Source organism: Rhea pennata, chromosome 19 (assembly GCF_028389875.1).
Source record: "Rhea pennata isolate bPtePen1 chromosome 19, bPtePen1.pri, whole genome shotgun sequence".
In the NCBI taxonomy this organism is placed as follows: domain Eukaryota; kingdom Metazoa; phylum Chordata; class Aves; order Rheiformes; family Rheidae; genus Rhea; species Rhea pennata.
The window spans coordinates 8,128,017-8,140,534 of record NC_084681.1 but is presented as its reverse complement, the minus strand read 5'-3'; the positions used below and the strand labels follow the sequence as shown (position 1 = coordinate 8,140,534).

At 45.0% G+C, this 12,518-nt stretch overlaps 1 protein-coding gene across 1 annotated transcript; it reads left to right on the top strand.

The window, feature by feature from the left end:
* Positions 1 to 1,088: 1,088 nt before the first annotated feature.
* Positions 1,089 to 9,118, top strand: WBP2 (WW domain binding protein 2). The gene is made up of 8 exons (XM_062591996.1): positions 1,089 to 1,197; positions 2,488 to 2,596; positions 3,130 to 3,265; positions 4,871 to 4,963; positions 5,284 to 5,400; positions 5,626 to 5,751; positions 7,131 to 7,207; positions 7,485 to 9,118. Exons 1-8 carry the CDS (start codon positions 1,139 to 1,141, stop codon positions 7,536 to 7,538), a joined length of 771 nt encoding a protein of 256 aa, XP_062447980.1. The 5' UTR covers positions 1,089 to 1,138; the 3' UTR covers positions 7,539 to 9,118.
* The last annotated feature ends 3,400 nt before the right edge of the window (positions 9,119 to 12,518 follow it).

The window sequence follows — 12,518 nt, the reverse complement described above, 5'->3', positions numbered from 1 at the left end:
AAAATCACTTATGGTTGCATGTGATGTGCAAACAGCTCCCCTTACATGCCAAACTGGATGGCATCCCAGGAAAACTGAGTGTTTTTTCTGCTAGTGGGCTGGTCAGGAAATGCCTTTGGGGAAAAAACGGATGGTGCAAACCGCAGCAAAATACAGCATTTCAGAATGAAATGGCAGTTTGAGCAGTGCCGGAGCTGTTCGCTGTGCTTTTTTCGCTTTGCAGGCTCCCACCCGTGAAGCGCAGCCTTCCCAGGGCGCCCGTGCGAACACCGCGGAGCCGCCTAAAATAGGAAGCCAGACGGACCGCCGCCAAGTCAAACAGGCTCCAAATAATCGTTTTATTATATATGGTCAGAGGGACGCGTAGTAACATGATTAACAGGTTTCTCAACGCTTCGAAGAATTTTGCCGAAAGGAGGAGTGCGGATGTTTGGATTATCCCTACTGCACCCTGTAGAAAACATAAAGAGGGGGGTTAATATGTGAATGGTGCAGTTTAGCCCAGTAAAAATAACGCTGATTACAAAGCGATCATAAAGCAGCTGGTTCCTGGGTCTCTGCTGGATCCCTCGGGGGAGGTTTGTCAGGCCGCGCGTCCGCGGCTCCTCGGAGCAGTGCAGGCACCCGCGCCCGCCGCAAGCGTTGCCCGCCCGCAAGCGTTGCCCCGCTCAGCCCCAGCGCCCCGACGGCCCCTGCGAGCTGCCTGCAGCCAGGCGAGCTGCCGGGGCTGGGGAGCGGGGACAGGCTCTGGGGCGCTGTCGCGGCCGGGCGGGACCCTCGTTTCGGATCGCCAGGCCGCGAGGGATGGAGGGATGTCCGGCGCCCTCGGAGCTTTGGGAGGGGAGGGCGATGGAGGCGCTGAGCGCGGCCCCACGGCCTGATGCTGGGCGGAGAAGGGCTGGAAGCGCCCCCACAAGCCAGTCAGGGCCCACGCTGCTGCCTGTCCCGCACGGGGCACCGAGCGCTGCTGAGGGGGAACATGGCGCCGCCCGGGCTGCTCGGAAACTACAACTCCCAGCATGCACCGCGCGGGGGGGGGGGGGGGCGCGGCGGCGGCGCGTGACGTCACGGCGCCCGCCATGACGTCGCGCGCGCAGGCGCAGCGGGAGCCCGGTGCTGCGAGGCGGCGGCGGCGGCCATGGCGCTGAACAGGAACCACTCGGAGGGCGGCGGCGTCATCGTTAACAACAGCGAGAGGTGAGGGGGCCCCCGACCCCCCCCCCACCCCCGCCATCACCCCGGCGAAGGGCCGCGGCCCCGCTGCCCGCTTCTCCACTCGAGGGGGGACGCCGCGGGCCGCGGGGGGGGGGGGGGGGGTTGCGGCCCGCCCGGGCGCGCTGGGCCCCGCCGCGGGCTCGTGGCGCAGCGCCGGGGCCCGGCGCGAGCAGGGAAACGCGCGGCCGCCGCCTCCGCCTGCCGGGCCGGCTCGGGCCGGTGTGGCGCGGCGCTCAGGCGCCCCTGGGACAGGGCAGCGGTTCGTCCTGCGGGGCCTCTTGCCCCGAGGCCGGCTGGAAGGCGGTGCAAGACCCGTGCGCCCGGCTTGCGTGCGGGGGATAGACCTTCCTGGCAGGATTCGCGAGGCTCTTGTCTGTGCTTCGAGGTTGCGTTCACCTCGTTGCTCAGTGTGCGCCCGGCTGGCAGCCCACCTTCGATCAGAGGTTATCTGCGCTATAACCAGCGAAGCAGGTGTGTGCCCGTGCCGCAGCCCAGGCTGTGTGCGTTGTTGATTTAACTGATACCCTGGCTAATGACCAACGCCTCTGGCCCCTGTGCCTTCCCAGGGCCTTTGCTTTAGGGGCAAGTACCCACTGGCAGAAGGGAGAGGCGAATGACAAGAGAAGGTAACATATAAACTGCCAAAGATAAGTGCCACAGAGTCTAGTGTTAGAGTGCCTAGTGTGCATGCTACCCTCTGCATCCATAAAAAGGTGCTGCACTGGTTTTAAGCAGGTCAGTTTCTAACTGAGAATTAAGGAGTCAGTGCAGGCTCATGAACTCTAGACACCAGAAAGGAGAGTTCCTTCTGAACATGTTTGTGTGACAGAAGTGCTTAAGCTGGGGTTAGGCATTCAACAGCCTTGTTACATAAGCCAGCTTAAGCAGTTCCTGGCTCTGCACTCCTTGCTCTGTTGTGTTGCTTGTGGTAAACTAAATTAGGGAACTGATCCAGCAGAAATGCAGCATATCTTTAAATAAATAAATAAATCAGATGTTGATCAGTTTAATTGACTAGATTCAGTACCAGCCTATGCAAATGGCTGTAGCAGTGCCAGCATACCGAGGAAAAAGTACAAAGCTTGGAACTAGCACTGCTTAAGTTGTTCTTGCCAACAAAAAATACAAATCAAACTGATGCTGTCTGCTGAGCATTTGCCTGAGATTAAAGCTAGTTTTGGTAGGTCAATAAACTATATGTACACTGAACCACTGAACTAGCTGATGTTGAGCTGTAACACTGCTTCTCTTCTCTGGTTGTCTTGTTTGTAGCATTTTGATGAGCTATGATCACATAGAAATCACCTTCAGTGATATTGAACCTATGCCAGATGCCTTCAAAGGGACCAAGAAAGGGAGTGTTTTCTTGACTCCCTACCGAGTAAGTAGCAAAAGGCATTATCTTGCATAAGGAGATAAGAACTCTTTGCAATTCTGTATTTAAATGTCCTCAGTGCATGGAAGTTGGGAGGATGTACTACCTCTTGAAGTATGGCTCATCCCCTCCTCCTGGGAGCATTAGGAATCCATTGCATGTCCAATCTGTTTGTCAAAAGATGGTAAAATCTGATTAGACTGAACAGCTGCCTGTGTAAAAACTATCAGACATCTTCAAGATTGGAAATTAGCAATGGTCTGGAAATGCTGAATGTAAGTTAAGCTACTAAATCATAGCTGTGTAGAGCTGTGAGTCCTCTAGAAATTGGGAGGAGTATTATCAGAGCAAGTGTAATGTTTCTAGAAGGCACTTTTGCATTGCAGTTTTAGTTTAGCTTTGTTGCTCTTTGCAGAACTAAGTAGGAGTTTCAGGTATGGTGAGTAGCTTCAGTACGTTGAAGACTCTTTTCAAATAATAAGTACAATTGTGTTTCCTGTTGGTTTTAAACACCCTTCGTAATGTTCTTTTCTTTTTAGGTTATCTTTGTATCAAAGGGAAAGGATGCTATGCAGTCTTTCATGATGCCCTTTTATTTGTTGAAAGATTGTGAGATTAAGCAGCCTGTCTTTGGAGCAAATTATATCAAGGGTACAGTGAAAGCAGAGGCAGGAGGTATGTATTATACAGATGTGCAGTTGAACTATAAAATAGAAAGCATCTTATTCATAGCAAAGTAAGTATTCATTTTGACCTAAACTGAGTACTGACCAGATGGTTTTTTACAGGCCTGCTAAAATATGTTTCTTTCTTTAAAACCAGTAGCTAAAAATACTCTCCTTGTCTGTTCTCTGTACAGTTACAATGAAGAGATCTGTTCAGTAACTGATCTCATTCCTGCCCTCTGTACAAAATACTGAGTTCAATCAGCCAAGTGATCTCACTGACTGAACATCAGAGCAGGGAACAGACTGTGTCAGCAAGACTAAGGATGTCATTTAGTTTTGGTCAGTTAGGGTTATCTATTAATTCAGCATCCAGATCCTTCTGTGCCAAACACTTCTGATTCTTTTTATGATCTATGTTGGTTTTCAGATGCAGATCTCCAGAGCATTGTTCTCCATCATTAGTTTCTTGTACAGTTCAAGGAAAGGCATATATATTGCCATAGTGTGTCTTAGCAGAACAAATGACGCTGGGGGGAAAGAACAGGCTATTTTGAAATTTGGGAATATTAAAGGGGTGGTTTCATACTGTGTTCAACAAGAAGGGGGAGAGAGACTTCCTTCTAAGGAGAAATGTACTTTGCGACTGTCTCTTCTTACCAAAGACACATAGGTCAATAAACTCTCTCTCTTCCCCAGCTTGATTTTTTTTTCCCCTTACTAGCTGTGGCAGTGAAACCACAATGCAGTGCTTAGGAAAGTTCAGTCTATAATTCTAAAATCAACATTATAGCTTCCATGCAGGATCAAAGCAGGACTATTCAGCATGAGAAGGAGCCCAAGCAGTGAGGACGAACTCTGGAAACTGTGTGGAAAGGCAAAAGGCTTTAGCTCAATTTCTGTGAGTCTTCCCCAGAGGCTGTCTCCTTTAATGAGGATGTTGCTTCAACAACCATGAGTCTGGTTAAGCTCAAAAGGCTCTTTAATCTACATGTCCCTATTTCAGCACTGACAGAGCTACTGCTTTGATGCATTGTTGGGGACTCTAGGCTGTGCATGTTTTTCTTTTTTAGTCTGAAATATGAGATCTTGCTAATTTTTTATTATCCTGACTTGAAATATTTTCCATGGACTCTAAAGGATTTATGTGGCCCATGTTTTTCATTAAGCTCTTTGCCTCATTGGGCACTCAGCTCCCAAACTAATTTATAGCTGACAGTTAGGTGTAGCTGCAGAGGCTTTTTAGCAAATGGGATTAACAAAATCCCAGTCTTCTGCACTAATCTTATACAAAGCTAGAGCAAATCTAGTGCTTCTGATAGCTCGGTCTGTCAGCAGCTGATGTGATAACAGGCGGAACTTTAGAAAGCCTTTGAATGTCTCCCTCGTTAATGTTTCTTCTTGAGGTGTCTCTTGACCTGAAAATATTGTCCAATACGATTTTTTCTGATAATGTTATAACTCTGTTGCTTTATCTCTATTTTTTTTCTTGAATGTTTAGGATAAGCCTTTTGCATTATATACGGAGGATCTACAGGTAAAGCATGGAGCCTAAACAGCATTGAAAAGGATCCTTAGCATCCTTGCTTCTGAATTCTCTCTCTCTTCCCTGCAGGCGGCTGGGAAGGATCTGCCACATTCAAAATGATCTTTTCAGCTGGGGGTGCTATTGAGTTTGGACAGCGTATGCTGCAAGTGGCATCTCAAGGTATGGGAGTCCAGTGGTGCGTGACGTTTAGCTCTGTAGTTTGAGGAGCCCTTGCCTTATCTTACGGCAAGGGTAGTTTAAGTTGCAACAAGTTAGGTATTTGAAGTCCGTTTGAATTTCAGGCTGTAGTTGGAACTTGCTTGCTTAAAAAAATACTTTATTTTTTTTTCCACATCCAATAAGCAGCAGATTTCTTAGGATAGTTTGTTTTTTCGGATAGGAACTCTGAGTTAGGGGTTCTAGCCATGGAAGGCTCACTTGGACTGCGTTTGATGCAGGCATGATGTTTTGATGTGGTGAATTTACCTTCACTTTTCCAGCCTCCAGAGGTGAGGTGCCCAATGGAGCTTATGGCTATTCCTACATGCCGAATGGATCCTATGCTTTTGCGCCACCTGCGGCCAACGGGGGCTATCCTTACCCACCGCCTCCTCCGGGTAGGTCTGGGAATTAACAGTAGAACTTATTCTACTTAGCAAAAGTTAAAATATGTAAAATGGAAAGAAATACAATTTTTATATCTCCTTTTACATTGGATCTGGTGCCTTACATAACTTTTGTTCCTGAGCTTAACTGTATTTGCCTTAGGTTTATTTAGGCTGCATGCTGTGACACACCCAAAGGAGCTAAGTCTTCTGCTGTGTTGTTTCCCTTCCTGACAGAGTTTTATCCTGGGCCCCCTATGATGGATAGAGACATGGGTTACATGCAGCTTCCACCCCCACCGTACCCGGGGCCCATGGAACCACCAGTCGTCAGTGGTCCAGACCTACCTTCTACTCCCGCAGGTGAGAAGTGTGTTCAACTGGCTTAGCTCACAACTGCTTTAGAATGTCAGTAGTACTGGCACTGGAGAGAAGTTGACACACATTTTCTTATCATTTCTTGACAACAGCTGTGCAAAAATGAAGCATAAATCCTTGTTTATGCTACTGATGCTGTTGTGTCAACATTACTGCTCTTAAAAGTCGTAGTTGTGCTGGTGCCTTTTAGGTTTCACATTTGCTATGTCTTGGGGAACCTGGAGTCAATTTAGAAGCTCCCCTCAGAAGTTAAAATTATTTAGGAGAGATGCATTAGGGAGCTCCCCTAATCCCAAGCCTTGTGTATTCTGCTCAGTCTGGAGGCCAACTTGATTCTTTCCGGCTTGAATATCATCAGTGGATTTTACAGTTGGATTTATTCTTGTTTTCTTGAGAAGAACATAGTTTGTGATTTTTCTCTTGTAATAAGCTCATTCTGAGATGAATAAGAAAAAATTAAGGGTGGAATAGGTTTCTAGTCCGTTATAGTTATGTGACTTTGCTAATATTGGCCCTTCCACCCCCTATTTCATTCTGACCTTGTTATTTTGCCTTGAACAATATGCAGTTGAAGAGTAGACAATGGAAAGGAGTTGGAGAAAATTCAGTCTCAAATTTTCAGTCATTTGGGAGTTATCAGAATGATTTGGAACATGATCTTAAAAGGTTCTGCATGGGGGGAAAAAAAGCAAGAAATGGGCTTTTGTGGTTGGATAGAATCTATTTTAAGGACATTTGTCTGGATAAGGACTTAGCTTTTCTCCAGTTTGAATCAACAACCAGTCAGCTTTGAACTATTATTTGGCCTGCATCTAGAAACTTGAGTACAAGATTTTCCTATTTTGCAAAAATAGAGGATCTGGAATAGCCTCATAAATGACCTTTTTTTTAAAAAAAAAAAAAAAAAAAAAAAAGTCTGAATCCTCTGAGCTGCTATCAGCTTGTGGGGCTTTTTTGTTTGTTGTTGTGGGTTTCTGTGGGGTTTTTTTGGTTGGTTGGTTGTTTTTTTTAACTACTGAAGAAGATGGTTTGACTGCCTTTTTAAGGAGCATTTTCTGTATTCAGTCAGAACAGCTGTAAATGTTTATTCCTTGGCTAACACAAATCCCAGGTGACATTTTCAAACTAAATCTTGGTCTACTTCACTTGTGACTAGACAATGCTATGGCAACTGAATCTCTACTCTTTACTACTTGGAAGAGATTATACTTAATTGCCATGTTTATGTCGTAGCTATTTTGCAGCTTGTGCATGGGTCAAATAGCACTCTAGTTATAATGCTTGATAGGCAGAAATATGAGGAGTTTTTGACTATAAAAATTCTCTGCATTGCTGAATCTGTAACTTCTGTGCTTCTGTGACAGCTGAAGCGAAGGCTGCTGAAGCTGCTGCCAGTGCTTACTACAGCCCAGTCAACCCACATAACGTCTATATGCCCACAGTAAGTTCCTGTATCATTCTTTTTGCAATGTGAGCCCAAGAGTGTGTTGTCTGCAGAGAGGAGGCCTACATTTTCATCAAGAGACCTAATCCCTTCTAAATCTAGCTTCCTCAAAGACTTCCTATTCGTTAGTGAATAAGAATTGTGCAAGTAGCAAGGGTTTTAGAGGGCCATATTGTTAATAGTACTTCTTCTCAATGACAAAGCAAGATTTTTCTGAATTGATTTTGTTTTATCTTAGCCATGAAATGATTTTCTTTTTTTGCCTTCATTTCAGGACCAGCCACCCCCTCCTCCATACTTCCCACCAGAGGACAAGAAAAACCAATAAGATAACACAGAACTTCTCCACCAACTCATTGCTTTCTTACTTCCCCTTTTGGCCGAATCTTGGGACATGGTCCATAGCACTGAGGATTAGAGCCTTCCCTCAAGGCACATAGCTTTCATGGACTTCAGTGGTGGATATGTGCGAGAAAGGAAGAGATTTAAACAGCCTGGGTTACCTTGTAGAGCTCTGAGGTGTTTCCATCCTACTGCATTACTCCTTTCTCCCTGTGCGTGGTAACACTAAAACTGGAGGTTCTCTTTGTGATTGTTTCCCTTGCATCCATTTCTTTTGATGCTTCAATTATACTTCTTTGAGAATAAGCAGCTGCTTCAAATTGACAAATAACAGGCTCATAATGTGGAAACAAGACCCTTAGTAGTCTTGAATTCATTTTAGTGTGTAGCCAAGAGCATCCCTGGATATAGGGATGTCTCTGGGTATTCCTCTCAACCTGGAGTATTGTATTCAACTTTCCTTTGCTACTGAGAAAGGGCTTCAAAGGGAACCTCTGAGATCTCAAAATAAATTGTTATCTATTAATTCTTTTTTTCTCTCACTTCAGAAAAGTGATTCCTTACACTTACAGGAAGTAATCTGGTAGCCCTCCAAATTTTTCTACTGTGCACTATGATGATGCAGAAAAGCTTCCTTTTTTAAAAAAATATACTACCCTTTGCAGGGCTGATTTAGTGACATCTAACTAGTTATAGATCATATGGGAACACTGATTTTCTGTTGTTTCCTTTTTTTCAGTTTGATACATGGCTTCGAGATCACTAAGTCCTGAACCTTCTCTTTAGAGCCATTAATGCACCTTTTGATTTTTTTTTTCCTCAGCTGTAACATAGGTAAAACTTCTTGGCCAGTGAAGCATCTTGCTGCTGTGATTTAACTGGTGAATTAATAGCTAATGGGGGGAACATAGTTTTTCTACTTTTGCCCTGGAAGCACTTGACAGAATATGCAAAACAATGGAATAAGCTATTAGGTATAATTGAGCCGTTCATTTGAGTGTTGTTTAACACTGTTAGTGCTCTTGGATCAGCTATGAATTTACTTCTCAGTAACTTGAACGTGGGCTCCTTGGACTGGGTGTTCAAACATTTTCCTTCCATAACCCCGGTCCATTGATCTCATTAGCGATGACTAGTATTTGGAACCTCTGCAGGACTGATCAGTAACCAGGTTGTGAAACTTGCATTGTACCCAGCTTTGCAGACAAATCAGGTATCGCTGACTTCTGGCAGTGTCTGTGGGAGATAAAATCCTTCCCTGCAAGTGTCAAGAAAGGTCATGTGCTAGGGAAGCTTGCTGAGACTTACTGCATGCAGCCTGCTTGGAGAGGAAAAAGGTTCACCTCGTGTTTTCTTTTCACTCAAGTCTAGCTGATTAATCAAGTTGCTACTCTGTGCACTGATTTTTCTAGAATTGCTACTGCGGTGATGAAAGAAATGGTTATTTAAAAAGAGTATTTATTTTGAAAATGTTTGATTAATATATTAATGTGAAATGACTTTTGAATGCATTTTGTTTTGCCAAGACTGTGAAGTAAAGAGAAATAATCAGTTCAAAACTTAAAATGTTTGTGCATTTGTGTGTGTGAAAGGCAACCCTGATGGAAGCTTGGCAGCTTGTGGGTAGGGTGGGAAGGGAGGAATTATCAGGCAGCAAAATCATTTGGTAAAGCAGGATTTTGTTCTCGGCTTAGCTAGTCATTTGTGACTTTGCATTCGTCACTTGATCTCTCTTGACTTCTGCTTACTTTAAGAAATGAAAATAAGATGTTAAAATCTTTACAAACGCCCATTTCACATTTCCTGTTGTAAGTGGATGAGGCTGCTGCTGAATGTTTTACCAAGCTGTGTTTTTCCTGGCCATTCCTCTTTAAAATCTCTATTCAACCTAATGCTAGAAGAGGTAGTCAAGGGACACAGCACAGTAATCACCTCTGAAATCTGTCTGCAATTAGAAGAGAAGAATTTGTAACTTTTTTCTAAGTGTGCTGAGCTGCCTGGACAGCTCTGTACTCAGTTAGGCCTGTATTCCCTAAGGCAGTATGGTCCAAGTGGAGGCTTCTCTCTCTGGGAAATCAGGGAGTTGTTACTCAGGCAGCATGAAGAGCTCTTCCTGAATGTGCTCCAATAGGAGCCATGCAAGAGCTATTGCTACTCATGCACGAACAGAACTAGAAAAAAGTACCAGTTGGTAGGGTAGAAAAGGGGACATCCCACCCCATGGGATCTGTTCCTGTGGTTATTGAGATTAGATGAGACCCTCCAGTTTACGCTGACCTGTAGCAAATGGAAGGTTTTCCAAAGCTAATGTCCAAATGTTGCTCGGTTTCATTCCTCTTCCGAGTTGCAACTGGCCACCTTAACCCCCTTGAAGCTCCCCAATCAACTAGGGTGGCAATCTTCCAGATTCCACCCTCCTCCTGTGTTTTATTTGGCTCTTATGTCCTTCCAGATACTTCTTTTATTTAATTATAAAGCTGACTGATCTGCTTGGGTTTGTTTTCTGTAGCAAGAGGTGGGTGGAAAAGGAAAGCATTAAGATGTTACAGCACAGTTAGAGCCTAATAAATCTTGTTTTGTAAATTAAATTACTTCAAATCTAGCAATAGCTTGTACAAGTCAGCATAGTTTCTTGAATTATGTCTGTCCAGCTCCAAGACCCTTCAGGAGACTGCTGTGGTTCTGTCAAACTGTTTTGTACTGCAGGGTTCTTACCTTGTTTTGAAGTGCTTTACCTCTGTTACCCTCTATTCCAAGACAGATAATCCTAGAAAACAGAGTTTGCACAAACTTCCCAGGTCTCTTGCCCAGCACCACTTTCTGTGCAGCTTTGATGTCAACAGTAAGTGCAAACCCACGAGATCTGTTAAATCATTCTGCAACAAAGTGTGCTTGAGAGAAGAAGCATTTGGGTACCTGCTTTGATGAGAACTTGGCTTTGCTGTTCAGGCTGAGTCTCTGTTTCCTTAGTGTAGGCAAGTGGTAAGATAACGGACAGACCATGCCATTTGCTGCCGAAAATGAAGTTATTTTAAGAGACGGGGTCAGACTGGAAGTTAAATATTCCTTCCTTAACAAGGATAACAGTGAGCTAAATCAGTGGCTCTTGAACTGTGAGCTTTTTACAATGGTTTATTGGTGAATGTCCCCGTCTCCCTAGGGGAGGCTGTGGCATGTTGTATGGGGAGGTGAGAAGGAGCAAGTCAAAATGAAGAGACTGTTCATGGTTGTCTCAGTATGTCCGGAGCATGGTGGGGAGAAGCGAAGCACGTGGCAGGAATGATGAAGATGTGGGGCCAAAGGCCGGGCAAGTCGCACAGTTGATGAGACTGAGACAAGTAGGACGCCAAACGCAGCAGTACAGTTTAGGAGGGTGCAGATTTTGGCCAGTCTGATGCAGATGAGAATCCCTGCTTCACTCGCTATAATCTGAGTGAAGAACATAGATCTGGCTTAGATATTTGGCATTCCCTATCCTCTCCCTGATGGGAACAGTGGGCTGTGCCCCATCTGAAAGTAACTTAGTTAAGTCGGAAGGATCATCCAGTCCTCCTGCCCATCTACAGGGGAAGATTTTAAATGCTAAAATAAGGAAGTGCTATTGGGGCTTCCTGCCCCTGCCCTGGAAGCAGGGATGAGAGTAAGGCAGGAAGAAATGGCAATGCATTAATATGTCTCCATATCTAGTTTCAGCTTGAATGTTTAATCAGTTGTTATGTGGCAGTAAGGCTGTCATATGAAAGCTAAATCCATACTATCGATTTGCAGTTTTTGGACAGCATTATGTTTTATTGATCTGCATAAAGATAAATCTATTTAATAAAAAGAGAGGGGCATGTGGAACGATTAAATTGTTGGATCTAGTAAATCTTTGAGCATAAATAGTTTTTCTACTAATGTGTACAGTTATGGCTTCTCAAACTGACCTAGGCTCTTTGAGAAGCCTGTCACTTCACCTTCACGCCTGCTTCCCCCTCTGAACACAGGACTATTTCCCTGCTTCACCGGGGTGTGGTGAAACTAGGTCTTTCTAAAGTGCTTTGAGATCTTATGCAAAAAGCTGTTACTGCAGGAGTTGTAGGTACTAATTGCAAACTTTCTACTGTAGCCCCTGAAAGGCTTGTTGATACCCTTTGGGGCTGGTGTACATCTTTACTCTGGAAGGGTGGTGCTTGTGTACGCTTGTTCAGGAATGTCTATAACCTAGAAGAGGTCAAGCCATTCCCATCCACACCATCCCCCTGAGATTTTACCTAGGGCACTCCAGCTGTGTGCAACCCATCATTAAAAAAAAAAAAAAAAAAAAATCAGATGAAATCATTAGTTTGCATGAATTCCTTTTTAGCCGAGAAAAAGCACTAAATGGTCTTTGGGACCACAGTGAAGCAAACGTGGCCAGCTGCCTGCCTGCCCTGTGTGTGTTTTCCTTCAAGGGCTGCCAGCTGCTTTTCTGTCGGTAGACACTCAAATAAGCCATTGGCTGCATCTTCGCTGTGCGGGGACGATGTGATTTATGAGATGTGGCTTGCAGCGCTGGTTGCCTTCGCAGGCACAGTTGGAGGCGGCAGGAGGTGTGGGGCAAAGTTCAGGCTGAGCTATTCCCATCGCAGCAGCTGCGGGAGCGCCTGGGAGTGTGTCCAGCGCCGGCAGGTAAGGGGTTCAGCCTGGCTGGTGTGAGCACCTCGCAGTCATCTTCTTAGTGGCAGCTGTGTCATGGCTTGTGGCAGCTGTAAATAACTCTCAAGTGGGCAGGGGAAGATGGGTTTTGTTAACACAGGCTGTGATCAAGAGTTGATTTCAGGTTTAAAGCTTTAGGAGCAAGTCCGAGTGACTTTTTTTTTTTCTTTTTTTTTTTTTTGTGCATTGGTTAGAAATGCTGGGACATGCAGGGCAGAGTTGTTGATTTTAGGCAAAGGTTTTCTTCACAGTCATATTGGGTATTACTCACACGTCTGCTGCTCTGTAT

Excerpts from the sequence above, each read along its gene's own strand:
- WBP2 (XM_062591996.1), top strand. The coding sequence starts at position 1,139 with ATGGCGCTGAACAGGAACCACTCGGAGGGCGGCGGCGTCATCGTTAAC. Across the intron at positions 1,198-2,487 it reads ATCGTTAACAACAGCGAGAG|CATTTTGATGAGCTATGATC; the intron begins GTGAGGGGGCCC and ends TCTTGTTTGTAG. Across the intron at positions 5,752-7,130 it reads CCTACCTTCTACTCCCGCAG|CTGAAGCGAAGGCTGCTGAA; the intron begins GTGAGAAGTGTG and ends CTTCTGTGACAG.